Source organism: Syngnathoides biaculeatus, chromosome 18 (assembly GCF_019802595.1).
Source record: "Syngnathoides biaculeatus isolate LvHL_M chromosome 18, ASM1980259v1, whole genome shotgun sequence".
NCBI classification, from domain to species: Eukaryota; Metazoa; Chordata; class Actinopteri; order Syngnathiformes; family Syngnathidae; genus Syngnathoides; species Syngnathoides biaculeatus.
In genome coordinates, this window is record NC_084657.1 from 16,720,484 (window position 1) to 16,736,126 (window position 15,643).

The 15,643-nt window shown below is 40.7% G+C and overlaps 1 protein-coding gene across 8 annotated transcripts in view; it reads left to right on the forward strand.

The window, feature by feature from the left end:
• nrxn2a (neurexin 2a) overlaps window positions 1–12,731 on the forward strand; it is a 160,988-nt gene extending 148,257 nt beyond the window's left edge. For 7 of the 8 annotated variants that reach the window (XM_061804446.1, XM_061804453.1, XM_061804450.1 and 4 more), the window contains 3 exons: window positions 1,216–1,544; window positions 4,378–4,462; window positions 8,265–12,731. In XM_061804446.1, coding sequence (XP_061660430.1) covers window positions 1,216–1,544; window positions 4,378–4,462; window positions 8,265–9,070 — 1,220 coding nt within the window. In that variant the 3' untranslated portion in view covers window positions 9,071–12,731. The remainder of the gene's footprint in view (window positions 1–1,215; window positions 1,545–4,377; window positions 4,463–8,264) is intronic. The other variant, XR_009792612.1, reaches the window with a different exon arrangement.
• The last annotated feature ends 2,912 nt before the right edge of the window (window positions 12,732–15,643 follow it).

Sequence of the window (15,643 nt, forward strand, 5' to 3'; positions counted from 1 at the left end):
TGAGAATAAAGTCAACATCCTACAGCCAAAAAGTTCTACTAGAATGAGAGTAAAATTGTAATATTATGCGGAACAGAGGCACTTTAAAAGGGATTTGAACAAATATCAACTTATTTTACCTCACATAATGTATGGTAGGTTTCTCTTTCCTTTATGTAAAACTTTATTCTCATAACATTTTATATACAGTATTACCTTTTTGTGTGATGTAATAAAACTTAACCTGAATTTGGTTCCTTAGAACATTACAACTTTATTCTCGCCCCCCCCCCCTTTTCAATGTGGCCCTAACATTCCTTCGTATTAAATAGATGTGTAATTGTGTGTAACAATTTGTTTTAAATATTTAAAGTGTGCTGCACTTTGACTCGTGACAGTAAAATGTGAACTAAAAGTCTCTCCCTCTTCCCCTTAAACCGATGTAAGCTTAACCTTTCGATGTGATCGCCCAAAGTGAACCGCTTTCCTTCCCTTGTCCCCCGCGGCCCTGTGTTGTTGGCTTTCTGTGTGCACTACAGTGACCATGTCACAGTCGCCTCGCTCCGGTTTAGCCCGTGACAAAAGAGCCCTGACAGCCTGCTCAAATGGATCACTGTTTGCAGACACCAACTTTGCTAATAAGTATTCTCCTGAAACGGGCCCATTACTGCAGTCTTCTCGCTGATTTAGCTTATCAGTGGAGCTGCTGTCAGTGGCGCTGTTACGAGACATTGTCCCTCTCAGGAGGTAAAACAATTGGACTGGAGGACAACTCGGAGTTTTAATGGCTGCAGAATTCAATAGCGAGTAGAGTTTAGCCTCCATTTTGGGGGATTTTTTTTCCCCCTCACTGCACTAAAGCAAGTGATTTGAGTTTTAATTATGGCTCCTGTTTGGTAAAGGTTAAGCGATAAAACAAGATCCAGTATAAACACCCGGCCCTTTCCAATGTCATACAGGGAGAAATCTAATTTTACAATGGCAAAATGCAAAAATAGAGACCTAAATATGAGCACCACTTATATCTATTCTAACCTGCATGATTAAAGTGGAAATCCCCCTCGTTTAATATGTAAATGTTTTTTCTTTTTTTTTGTAAATCACAACGAAATGTCAATACTCACTGACCTGGTTCAAGTTGTACTCTTGTGCAATTCACAGTACTTTTTCATGCCTGGTTTACCTTTTTTTGTGTGTGTGTCCTCTTCTATCAACCTCTCTCTGCCTGGCTTGTAGGGAGACAGCTGACCATCTTTAACAGCCAAGCCGCCATTAAAATCGGCGGCCAAGACAAGGGTCGACCCTTCCAGGGTCAGATCTCTGGCCTTTACTACAACGGGCTACAGGTGCTCAAACTGGCAGCGGAGAATGACCCCAGCGTTCAGGTGGAGGGCAACCTCCGTCTTGTGGGCGACGCGCTGTCCGTGCTGACCACCGACACCACGTCTGTCACCCCGCTGGCAGTGTCCGACATGTCCACCACCATCATGGAGACCACTACCACTATGGCGACCACCACCACCCGCAGGCAGCGGTCCCCCAGCTTAAGGGAAAGCATCTCTAAGGTCAGAGCATAAAAGGAAAATTTTAAAAAGCAAACAGTATGGGGTCGATGTTGTTTTTTTACAGATTTAAAAAAAAAAAACATACCTCTACTGCATTTAGTTCTTGGTCCTTCAGTCAGGACTCACCTGACTTAATCCATCTCTTGATACTGTAACCATCCATCCATCCATTTTCTCAGACGCTTATCCTCACAAGGGTCGCGGGATTGCTGGAGCCTATCCCAGCTATCATCAGGCAGGAGGCGGGGTACACCCTGAAATGGTTGCCAGCCAATCGCAGAGCACATGGAGACAGACAAACAGTCGCACTCACAATCACACCTAGGGGCAATTTAGAGTGTCCAATGAATGCATGTTTTGGTGATGTGGGAGGAAACCGGAGTGCCCGGCGAAAACCCACACAGGCCGGGCCAGGATTTGAACCCCGGTCCTCGGAACTGTGAGGCAAACTCTCTACAGCTGCTCCACCGTTCCACCATATTACAACTAGCACGACGCAATAGTAAAAATCATCAATACTACACTAAAACGCAAGAGCATATAATTGTCCCACATACTTCATCTGGAGCAGTTCGGAATCAATATTTATCTGATAACGTCACAAAAACATTTCATTTATGGGTATGTGGGTGGTGGATTCATTTTTGTAGTTTCTTTGTGATATTTGAGGGCACGAGGGCTAACAATGACAAAAATAACGTGTGAGCTTACTCTGGGTGGAGGGCTCCACATATATCACGTAAAGGGGTACCCGACAGCAACACAATGATTCAAATTCGGAGAGAAACCCCACTACAAACATGATGCCAAAGATGGCACAATGAGATATTTTTGTACTTCTTTCCTTGAAAAGTGCTCCGCCTGTTGTCCCAGAGTCGGCTGGGTTAGGTACTCTTGTGAAAAGAAGTAGCCAAGAAAATGGATGCATGGATAGTCTCATGTAGTATTGGAAAGAGGCAATATAATAAGCTTGTTGTAAAGAACTTAAATACAGCTTTTTTTAAAAACTAAGCTTGAATTTTAATACAGTGGGTTTTATTATTTATTGTCAACAACCTTTGTGAAATAATATGCTCAAATCCTACGTAATACAATCACAATGTCCTTTTCTATGTTCTGCACTTGGAGATTCATTTTTGATTGTGCTTTGTATAATTCAAATGGGCAATTAGAATCAAGCAGATAATGTGACGTGTTGTTTTGCAATCAGTGGCACTCTGAGAGAAATATTCAGGGAGCAAGACAAATTCCAAACATTTCATTTCTCATTGTGTGACTCCAATATGATGACTAATTAAAATTTCAGGGTCTTAGTCTCACAGGAGGATTAAATTTGAAGTCTTTTGTGCTTGGGTTCAATGGAACATGAGCACCCTGTGTTTTGCTGGAATTGGAGGCCAAAGGTGCTGTTAAAGCTTGAAATTGGCTTCAGACTTTAACAAGCCACAAAACCTCTTTTGATATACAACATTTGTCAACATTATAGCTTACCTGCTATAATAAAAACGCACGTACTACTGGTGTTGCCAAGGAAATGTCCACTTGGACTAATAAATGTAAACACAGTAAATAGAACGGACAAGAACACAAACAAGTGGCATCAGTTGTACACAGAGCCATGATTCACTTTACCATTGACTATCCATCCATCCATTTTCTTAGCCGCTTATCCTGACGAGGGTCGCGGGAGTGTTGGAGCCTATCTCAGCTGTCAACGGGCAGGAGGCGGGGTAACACCCTGAATAGGTTGCCAGCCAATCGCAGGGTACATGGAGACAAGCAGCTGCACTCACAATCACACCTTGTGACAATTAAGAGTGTCCAATTAATGTTGCATGTTTTTGGGATGTGCGAGGAAACCGGAGTCCCTGGAGAAAAGCCATGCAGGCACGAGGAGAACATGTAAACTCCACACAGGTGGGTCCGGGATGGAAGCCTGGGGCCATTGACTATTTTTTACATCATAGTTATATACAGTATATAATTATATACTGTACACTGTACGTACTTGTATGCACAGCTGTGTCACAGTCAATAGGTTCTGAGTTTGAATCTCAGCTCAGAAACTGTATGGACTATTGCGGGCTTCTTCCCACATTCCATGTTAGGTGAATTGAAGACTCAAAATTGTGTGGGTGGTCGTTCATTTTTATCTGGCCTGCAATTTACTGGCCACCAGTACAGAATGTGCTCCGACTCTTATCCACAGTCTTCTGGGATGGTCTCCACTAGTTACCAACGGCTCTAATGAGGACGAACACAGTAGAAAAATGGATGGATGGATTCTTCAAAGCTGCAATACTGGGTTGCTTCCTGATGGATTCATTTGCATTTCTCTTGTCAACTCTACTATGACCTTTGAATAGACTTCTATACAGCATATTTTCAATTTATCTGGGTAAACCATCTATTCACTGTTCTGCTCAGGTTTATACTGAGGTTACTGTGTGCCCTCAGCCTCTTTCTTAAAAAAAAGGATATTTAGCATGAGAGAATTTGTTATTCCAAGATGCAGCTCACACAGAACCAAATGAAAAGTTGTGTTTAGCCGGGTGAGAAATTCCTTTTTTTACAAGAGAGCTACTCCTTATGAACACGGAAGATTCCACCATCGGGGCAAAGACTGAAAAACAGCAGAGTATGTGCACATATTCTGTTTGTTCTTTCACTAGCATTGCTCCAAGCAAAAAAACACTGAAGTGGCACATTGGAACACACTGCAACATTTCTTGCTCATAAACCACACAGCAAACAAGCTTGTAGGGCAGTGAGCAGTGGGACTGTGTGTTTGTAAAATCGTTTTTTTTGTTTTTGTTTTTTTTTCTCCACACAGCCGCAAAATTCAGATGATATTCTGGTGGCGTCAGCTGAATGTCCAAGTGATGACGAAGACCTTGAAGAGTGTGAACCGGGAACAGGTGGGTCTTCTATGACAAAAATATATCTCTATTCTCAGTAGATCAGCATGAATACAAAAGGTTCAGCACAAAATTTGTGCTTTTACAGTTTATAAGGGACTTTTGTCAATTCTTCAACATGCGTAACATACAGAGGAAGGAAATGATAGCAATCAAGGGTCCGCGATCCTCGAAAAGACAATACAAATAATATAAATATCAATAGAAAAAGCTAAATACAACTATTGTCCATACAGTATAAAAGTATGAATTGAATGTGCAAATAAACATTCGGTGATGTGTGCAACATAGTCAAGATCTGAGAGCCAAGACAAATGAGAAAAAAAAAAAAAACTAGATGACAAATCCCCATTGATGCTAAAGTGGCTGGTATGCCCTTGAATCTGGTGTGCGTGTGTATTTGTGTTTGGGTGCCGGGGGTATGTGCATGTTTGTAAGGCGTCAGTGTCCAGGTGGGAAGAGGACAGAAGAAGTAGACGAGGCAGAGAGTTCAGATTCCCGACAGCCCGATGAATAAAACTGCCGTGAGTTGGCTAGTATTGGCCCGCAGACTCCACAGGCTCCTCCCTGATGGCAGCAGGCTGAAGAGGTTGATGCTGTTAGATGGATTGATGGCATCCCCCACGATGCGGAGGGCTTTGTACGTGACTCTGGTGCTGTAAATGTCCTACAGGGAAGGAAGAGAGTTTTCACTGATCTTCTCAGCTTTGCGATGGTGTCTTGTTCTCCAAATCAATGCTCACTTAGTCACTGGTTGTGTTATCCTTCGAGCAAATGAGCACTTTACCACTAAATAATTTTCTCTTTAAAAAACAACTGCTTTGTAAATAGGGTGACATTATAGCAGCAAGACGGTGTTTAACTCACCAGTCAATCGATTTTTTTAAACACTTCTTTTCTGCTCCTCCTCCATTGTGGACCCTCTTGACACTTTCACACCTGGAGGTTTTGTTTATAAGGCTTCATTCTTGAGACAAAAAAATGCAAGAGAACTCCTTTTAAATGAACCACATCACTTAATTGAGGTAACACGACAAATGAAATCTAGGTGTGCATGGTCTAACAACTGTGGAGCAAGCGGAAACCTGAATAGTCTTGTTACCGTCCAACTCACATCTTGATCGATGTAATGCTGACACGTTATAAAAGTGCCTCAAACATACTCTTGAGGGGTTGCTACTTCAGAGAAATAAATCTAGTCATGTCTTATACCTTTACATTAGCCACACTGTTCAGACAGGTGCATCGATCATAAGTGACAGTGAAGACACAAGTGCTGTAGGTTTTACTCTGCACTGCGTCATTTATGGGAAGCAGGGGTGAGTGGGGGGAACTACGCTTTTGCCCTTGATGGGCAAGGTACCCCTTTTTTTCCAAGACTTATGTGGAGAAAAAATGCAAATGAAAAAAAGAGTTCAAAGTTTGAATACAGAGAGAGTGGATGTGAGAAAGGAGGGGCTGCGGCATCTTTCTCCCCATGCCTGCAGGACCTGCTCATCCACGAGTGAGATTCATGTTTATCTGACATAAAATTTTCAGCAGAATCATGGGTGCCATAACAGATCAAGAAAACAAGGCACCATTGAAGATTTCCCCTGCTGCCCCTTTATCCATGCACACAAAACAATTTTACGGCCATTAAAACTACTGTATTAAATTTCTTTTGAACATGATATGGCACGCTTTTCTGAGCTATGCTTGAATGCACCATATATGCCATGCCAACATTACCTCCCGGACATCAGCTGACTTGCTCGCTATTTGAACGTTATGAAGGAAGCTACTCACTGCTTTGTCCAATTATTATGTTTGGAAAATTGTTGTTATTAGCCTCATATGTTGATCAGAGTGTTGCTTTAAGGTTTTAGTGAGCCTTGGGACTTCACACTGAGTAGACTGGGTACTTGTTGGGAATGACTGCGTTAGTGTTGGACTCCAAGCATCTCAGAAATGTGGAAACAAGTTCATCTCTTTTCCAAAAGCTGAAGTCTGAGAATGTCTTGTTTTGCTTAAAACACAAAGGTAACTTGTTTGCTTCAACAGGAATAAGAAAATCAGAAAGCCTATTTAACTAAAAATAATATGAAGATTTGAAATTTTAAATTATATTCAGAAAGTGGTTCGATTCCTTTTCACTATCTTTCCATCTCGTGCCATCCTTGGAAAGGTAATTATCTGTCCAGTTGTGATTTATTTTGTATTTTAACTCAACCAGTTGTTTGGTAAATTCAATCAAGATCAGGCGGGATATGAATGTATTGTTGAGGTTTCATTTACTGTCCTCCAGAAAGTGTTAAATTGATGGGTCAAACTTGACACTGTAAAAAATTCAATTGCTACAATGGCAAAGTATTTCAGGGGAGAGACACAATGACAGCCGTGGATGGAAAATGTAAGGTGGACCACCTTCTGAAATCAATTTCTCAATTGTAGACAATCAATCAACTAACTTATACAGAGCTCTAAGCATGATATGGCAGTTTTATTTTGGCCACTCTATGGTTGCGACATGATCACAAAATAAGTATAAATTGCGTGCAAAATACAATTTGGTGGGTTTATTATTATTCTGATGAACAACTAAGCAAATGGTTTGCACATTTGCCAAATACTGCAATTTCTCGTGTCCTTGAGGTAATTGTCCTTTCTTACTCTGTTTTCATGAATAGCCTGGAAAGCTTTGCAAAGACAACTTGTTCCATGTGCCCCCTTTTTAACTTTGAACACCTGCCCCTGCAAAAGTCTTTGCACGCCCTTGATAGGAAGCAACAAAGAAAGACAAACAAATGAAAAAAAGACTAATGTGAGGCAATTACATTTTCCATTCGATTATTGTTTATTGATAGAATACGTAAAATTAATATCGACATGTCACGCTTCATCCATACACAAGCATTTGAACAAGTGACTCATTTCTACTGGTATCATAAAAATAAAGTAAATTTTTAGAATCCTACTAAACTATTATCAGAACAAGCTCCAATGTTACAGAGTCGATAAGAGTGAATGATAGCGGATGGAGCGTGAGCTTTTTGCCACTCCCCAGTGCAGCCATTTAAAGAGTTTTTCCATATTGAAGTCAGGTGCAATGCTCTCAATAATCAACATGACCTTAACATTTTTCTTTGTGACCATAAATGTGATTCAGATTAAGATGGCGGTATCATTGTAGGCAAAAATACCACCCAGAATGAAATATCACAACCTTGGATTCAAATAAAATCAAAATGGGATTCCGTGACCTTCGTGTATCATGTGATATCTATTTACATATAGAAGGCAAGTGTGTTTGGGGTTTATGGGATGGTATGTACACGTACAATATATGGATCTTATTGTACTTGTTTGAGATTGGTTCCTCATTAAAGTGGAGTGTCACTGATTTCACCCCCTGTAACACCGCTTACACGTGTGCACAAGATATTGTTTATTGTATGTGATTTGCTTTGTCCTTTGTTTATCATTTCCTTTCAGGAGTCCTCTTGTATATTTGTGTCTTCATGTGAGCCGCTAGGAGTATTTTATGCTACACACCCACACATTGACTTTGCATATCTTAGTCAAGACCAAAGTGGCGGCTTCAATTTATGTATTGCTGCAGTAAATGTTGAATAGTCTCACTGTGTAAAAATGATCATTAAGAAAATATCACTGATATGTTGGTTAATGGTAATTTATTCTTTACTGATATTCTACTTAATGAGCAGATTGTGCCTCTATGGTAATGAGCGCAACTGTTCAGGCAGAATTTTATTGCTGTTCTAATTTAGGATCCCCCCCACCTTTTCTGTTTCTTTTTTAGGAGGTGAATTAGTGTTGCCTATTATAACAGTGGATTCCCTTGAGCCCCCATCCATCGCCACCCGTTACCCTGTCATCCCTCCTCCTCCTACCCTCCTGTCCCCTCTCGAAACCACCAAAGAGTCTGTGATAGTCCCCCCCCACCCTTCCTGCCCCCCAGACCAGGAAGACTGTGGTGACACCATGGAGGTCTCGGCCTTCGGCTCTGGGGAGATGACGGAATCTGATGACGAGGACTTTTACAATAATAACAACTCCCCGTTGGTCACCGACAGGACAGTCCTTCCGCCACCTCCTGCCGCCGGTGAGGGCGGAGTCCAGAAACCCCGCCCTTTACCCCCTTATGTTCCCACCACCAACCCCGACCAGCTCCACATTCCCGCAGGCAAAATGAACACCCGAGACCAGGTGCTTCTGCCCCCTGCTCCCCCTTCCTCCCGAAACACACCGGGACTAACTTACCCCCCCAATTTTCCCCATGTGCCCACAGCCGACCCCACAGCCTCCGATGAAAAGATCCAACCGGGCGCCGTGGAAGTGATCAGGGAGTCCAGTAGCACCACGGGGATGGTGGTTGGTATCGTGGCTGCTGCTGCTCTCTGCATCCTAATCCTCCTCTATGCCATGTACAAGTACCGCAACCGGGATGAGGGCTCCTACCAGACAGACCAGGGCCACAATTTTTCCAACAATTTTACAGTGGAAGGCAACGGAGCGGTGGTCAAAGACAAGACCACAGCAACGGCTTCCGTGGCCAAGGCAATCACGAAGGGAAAAAAGAACAAGGATAAAGAATATTACGTATGAGTAGGCGGGCAAGGACTGAGAGGATGTGAGGGTGCTCCACTTTCAAATCACCAGTATTTCTTTGTTTTTTGGCTTTTTTTTTTTAATTCTGGTTGGATGTCAGACATTTCACTGGTAACTAAAGGCAACTGTCAAATGTAGACTGCAGTTAACGCGAACATTTTCCTCACAGTTGCACAGCTACCTTGATGCTGTCATCCATCAACCACTACTTGTAAGTGTATCATTTTTATGTGTTGATCTCGATGGAAAAGGCATATCCGGTGTTACTTTGTTTATAGCATGGATATGATCCAGTGAAAGGAATTGGGTTGAGTTCTTTGTTCTTTTTCTTTGTAATCCCGGTCCCTAGCGTCATTGTCCTTTGTTATGATAGAGAGTGAACACAGATCAGTTAAAATAGCAGGTTTTCCAAATTTTCCAAGTTTAAAAATATTAATGGAAACTATAGCATTGGTAATGTAACGGAAAATCAAACGAACAGTGTGGGACATACGGTATGAAAGTTGGCAAGGTGTGCCAGACAGAGGACTCGATTCAAGGATACAGAGTTTGAAGGAAATTGGTGCGGTACCGGTATTGGTTATTTCTTCTATATATTTGGGCCAGTAGGTATCCGTCTTGGTCTGGCTTGGATCTTGTGGTGTTATTAGACTACTGTGTTTTCAAGGACCGCCGACAAAATAGAACATCTGAAACGCAAACAAAAATACTTGGTTCTGAATATCGTACCAGGGCAGCACCGACTGCCAGAGAAAAATTCCTTGTGTGTTTTTACACACTTGGCCATTAAAGCTGATCCTGATTGTGATTCTGATACATTTATCAATGATTTTAATGTCACAAAATCACCCAAAACAACAGGATTTCACTCGATGGCAACGAAATAATCCGTTTGTCCTGAGCACAAAAACAGCAAATAGATGAGATGTATAACAAAGAGGATATGCAAAAAAAAAAAAATCTGCAAATTTGTGAATGCCTAACTACAAATATTCAGTTGTTGGAAATTCTTAAAATATATTCAGTATATTGTTTGGCGTAAGAATAATAATGACTAGGCATTTTCACAATGTCCTTGGCTCCATCTTGCTTGGGCTCTAACAAGAAGACTGAATTAATATGCACACTGTCAAATAATTGTTCAAGCTGTTTTTCTTCAATTAAAGCATTCAAGTCTTTTTTGAAAAATGTCAACAGGCCAGTCAAAAACTTTAATCTCCCTCTGATTAAGCTATTTTTTTGTTGACTTGGATTTATGCCCGGGGTCAGTGTCATCCTGAAAGGTGACATTTCTCTTTGGCTTCAGTTTTGGAACAGCACAAACCAACACACAAGGCTCTCGCCATTGTCAAAATCATCCACCCGGTGAAGAAAAGCAACCAAAAATGCATTACATCAAAATGTGCTTCAAGATACTATTCAATTCAGGGTGCACATTCCTATAACCTCTAACAGATTTGTTATTGCCAAAGCAAAGAAAGATTACTTTGTTCCGTGTGTGTGTGTGTGTGTGTGTGTGTGGTGTGTGTGTGTGTGTGTGTGTGTGTGTGTGTGTGTGTGTGTGTGTCTCCATCACTTGCTTATTACTCCCACTTGTCAAAGCATGAAAGTCAAACATAAAGAAACGTTCCCTCATTTTGTCCAACCATTTTAAAACTTGGTGGACCAGTAGGTAACGTTTCTTCTTTTGGGGTAAATGTATGGTGTTGATAGACCATCATTTTAAGGAAATATATCCTACATACATACAAATAATCTGACTGAATTTGAGAATTTTCTTCCCCACTTCCAATCAGAGTCAACAAATACGCTCGTATTGGATGTCTCTAAAAGATTATCCTGAGCAAGTGGTCTTTGTTGGGGGACTTGCTAAAAGTGATTTTCAATCTGCTCAGGATACAATTCTAAGAATCAAACGTTCAATATTTCTGATCATTTATCCTTGTGTGTGGTCAAGGTTGGGGTCGATTGAAACATACTACACGTATATCCAATTTCTATACCAAAAAAATAAAATTAGATAAAGGCCGTTTAGATTTCAAACATCAGTTAAAATGTTAACCATCGGTATACGAGTACCCTTTCTCTTTTTCTGTACTAATGCCAAGATAAAATCTTATCAAAACAAACCACGGTCGGAAATGGAATTAAAGCCCTCGGTGCTTATTTTCCAGATCTGTACTTATTTTGTCAATGTTGCCACCGATGATGGTGTAAAATCCCCCAAACTATCTCCCCTCCCCCCTAAAAAATGTCTCGAATCACCGTAAACAAACTTGATTTGACTCATGGCATAATAAGTTGCATGAAAGAGCACTTTGGCAAGAGTCAAGTGACATTTTGTTTCTTTTCCAGTTACGTACAAAAAAAAAATGCCATTTTAACAAAGCTGTGTTCACTTTCTTCGACCACTGCCTATGGAACAGAACAAACACAGTTGTTGAGTTTTTGTGTTACACGAACAAAACAAAAAAAAGGAAGCCTTTTTATTTCTGTAAGACCTCCTCAGCTGTGTTTCATAATGAGCGTTTGAAGCCCCCCGCAGCCTACCCTGCCTCTGTCCGCAAGCCATGATACTGGGATGTTCTCATGAAAAATACAGGATGTTTAAAAAGGGATATCACTCAACGCACTCTGGCTGCGGAACCTTGCAGTGACACGGACTGGAGTGATTTATTTCTGTGTGGTCGGTCTAGTGTTTAATTCAAAATAAGGGTAAATGTGAACAGTTCAGTCTACACCAAGTGAAGGTATATCTGTAAACATTGCTTGTATGTATATATAGCACACTCAAGAGGCATTGTGGATGCAGAGTTAAGAAGAATCAGCGTCCAGGATGCTCGTCCCCCTCCCGCCTCCCTCACAGCTTTCACAATGGTGACCCAGAAATGCTGCGGCCCAACTTTCGGGCTGCACAACATTTTCCCATCCTTGCTTCTTGGAAAGTGACTATGAAGCCAGCTCAGTGTCCATCTTGTACCCTCCATTAGGGAAAAAAAAAAAACAAAACAAAACAAAAAAAAAACTTTTAAGGGATGATCCAAAAGCACACAGGAAATGTAAACATATCGTGGAGACATAGATATTCCTTGTAAAACAGCCAAACGTATTGTTTTTTTTTTCTATCAGTGACTTAAAGACTATTCCATAAGATCAATAATTGATGATGTGTGAATTGTATTGCTATTTCTCGGATATTTCGATGTACCTTGTCACAGCTCCTCCTAACATGTTCCATTTTAGATTGCCTTTGACTCAGACAAAAAGCACACACTCTCCTCGGATACCGGCAAACATCTCGTGTTCCTGCATTATTCATGACTCCGATTAAGCAGAGAAAACACGAGGACGGGACAAACAAATGTTTTTGTTTTATTGCATTGTGCATTTTATATGTGCTGAATCTGTTACTCAATGGATCTAATATAAAGCCATTTCCCCTGTTTGGTTCTGTCTACATTGACTTATTATTCATGCTCTGTGATCCCGTTACTTTTTTATGAAAAGTGCCATTCGACGTGAGTGGCTCTGTGCTCGGAAAATATTTCATCCCTCACTCATTGCTATTGTATAGTGTTCATGTGAAATTGATCTCAATATGTGTACAGAATGTGCAAAAAGATAAAAAAAAAAAATACACTTGATGATATACTTTGTACACACTTGTGTTGTGTGCTGATTCTTGTACAAATTGCCACGCCTTTTAAATGATGGACGCATTGGACTAAAAGTGAGAGTTTATAGCTCGGCACAGTTTTGAACATCAGGTGGAACACGTGATTTATGATTGAATTAAGCCGAGCAATTTTTGTTTTAATCAATGCATAAATCGTGCGAACACTGCTGAGTCTCACACTACACCATGATTGATTTCAACCGGACTCAAAGGTTGCACTATTCTATTGGTGTGGAGGAACAAATGGATTTATTAATTTCACGCTGGTGTCATTTTACCCACAAGGAAGAAGGTTACAATGGTTTTTTTTTTTAAACCGAGGAAAAGCGTGTCATACAAGTTTCAGGTAATGAGATGGTTTACAAATGTCTCTTGCACTTGAGTTTCATCATCATGGGCTCGCTCTCTGCTCTGGTTTCCCAAGTGATTCCCTCAAGCGATGCCTCCGTCTGGTTTGCTTGAGCAATTATGTGCTCTATGTTTATTATTATTATTATTAGGCGGCACAGTGGTTCAGCTGGAAAGCCCTGCGATTGGCTGGCAACCAGTTCAGGATGTATCCTGCCTCTTGCCCGTTGACAGTTGGGATAGGCTCCAGCACTCTCGCGACCCTCGTAAGGATAAGTGGCTAAGAAAATGGAAGGATTATCATTATTATTATTATTATTATTATTACCTCTCTTTACAAATAAAGACCATAGTTGGGCCTTGTGTTTGGAAGTACAGTATACTTTGCAATGGTCTCCCGAGGAGTAGATGTGAATTTCTCACATGCTAAGAATTTGGAAATACTGCATGAATTATGGGAAGAGAGTTAAACTACTGTATATTCTAATATATTTACATAGATAAAGAAGTAGCACTGCCTTCTCAGCCAATTGACTTAGAGTTAAGCTTATGCAATAATGATAATTAATACAGTATGACTTCCATCTATGAATCCTAGATGCTATTAATGTCTTCTCTGCTGTAGATTTCTGCCATATTTAAATTACTCACAGCATGAGAAAATACACACCTTTGAATACTGTAATCCAAGCTATTGGAATAATTCATCAAAGCTGCTCCTCACGTGCACCAACTTCAGCAAGTTTAATTATTGTGAGGGTAGAAACTGGGTATGTGTAGTAATCAGGTGCAGTGATGAGTTTGGTGCGGTTTGACTACCCCCTGCTGAAAAAACAAAGAATTGTTGGACGAAGAGAGAATTTATTAGCTCCAATAAAGATGCTTTGAAGATTTTGCCTAAGGAAGGTTCTCAAACATTGTGAAAACACAGCTCATCACTCTAAATTTTATATGGTCTCACAGATTTTGAACAGCAGTTTGTCAAGGTCACAGCAAGGTCAAACTTGCAACTCAGAAACATTTTCTGGAAGTCTTTTATAACTTTGATAGCTTGATCCTCAGGCTTAGCACCCAAGTTCATTGATGGATCTTCCTATTGTGCAAGTCTTGTGTATAATTTGTTTGTCCATAACTTTGTATGAAGACTCAAAATTTTTAAAATGTTATAGTTTATCTGTTTATGTTAAAAAATAAATGACATTTTTAAAAACTATTTTCTGATGGTGACAACAGAACGGTGTAATATATAGAATATGTGGGGGGGGGTGAACTGTATCAAGAACATTCAGTATATAAACAGCATAACGCACATACAAAAACAAAAATGCTAAGGGTTTTAGTGGGGTGAATTCAAATAATTGTGACTGCACTTCATCCTGGAACACCTCGGCAGCGTAGAGGCCTACGTGAGGATCCTGTTCATTGACTTCAGCTCTGCTTTCAGTATAAACATCCCCGAACTCCTATCCTCCAAGTTTTTCCACCTTAGCGTCTTGCCTGCCATCTGCCAGTCGATTTATAACTTCCTAACCAGCAACTCACAGCAAGTGAGGCTGGGGGACACCATCTCATCCACACGCACCATCGGCACCGAGGCACCCCAAGGTTGTGTCCTCTCCCCGCTGCTATTCGCTCTCCACACAGACGACTGCACCTCAACGCACCCGGCTGTCAAACTCCTGAAGTTTGTAGATGACACCACAGTCATCGACATTGTCAAAGACTGTGACGAGTTTGCGTATCAACAGGAAGTGGAGAGCCTGGAGCTGTGGTACAGTCGACACAACCTGGATCTGAACGAACTAAATACCGAAGAATACTAATTATGGACTTCAGGAGGCATCCTTCACCACTGCTGCCCCTCACACTCCTTACCTTAGGTAGGCAGTACCGAACAATGCAAACCAAAACTAGTAGGCAATCCAACAGGCTCTTCCACCTTGCAATTAACTTCTTAAACAGCTAATTTAAAATTCAACTGAAACATACTACCATTTTTTTTTGTCTCGAGTTTGTTACATACTGCCATGTAAATTAGTCTTATTTATTTTAGATTTTTTTGTGCGCTCACTGTGGTAATCTGACCACGCTGCACCGTCTGCTCATCTGTTGTTGACCAACAGGATCCTCTCATACCTGAGTGGCCTCTGCACCATTTGCACAATTGACATTGTCCCAGGTTATCGCACGACTAGTCAGTTTAAAATGCACCCATTCCTTGAAGTCCTATAAAAATGTATTAAGAATTTATTTTTACTAGTGAATTAATTATGAATAGTGCATCTTCTTTAGCGTGATTTCAAAAAATCAACTCATAAAGAGAAGTCTTGATAAGGAATCATAACACATTTACTGAAATCCTCACAAAAATTTCAAAACATGGGTACAACATAAAAAGACCAATTTTAAATTTAGGCAAGACAACACAACTTTATTTATAAAGCACATTTCATAACAAGGCAATGGAATATGATTTCAAATTCAAAGTTTCAAAGCATTTTAAAACAAAGTGTAGTGCAGAAATAAAATCGGTCGCTCAAAGTATT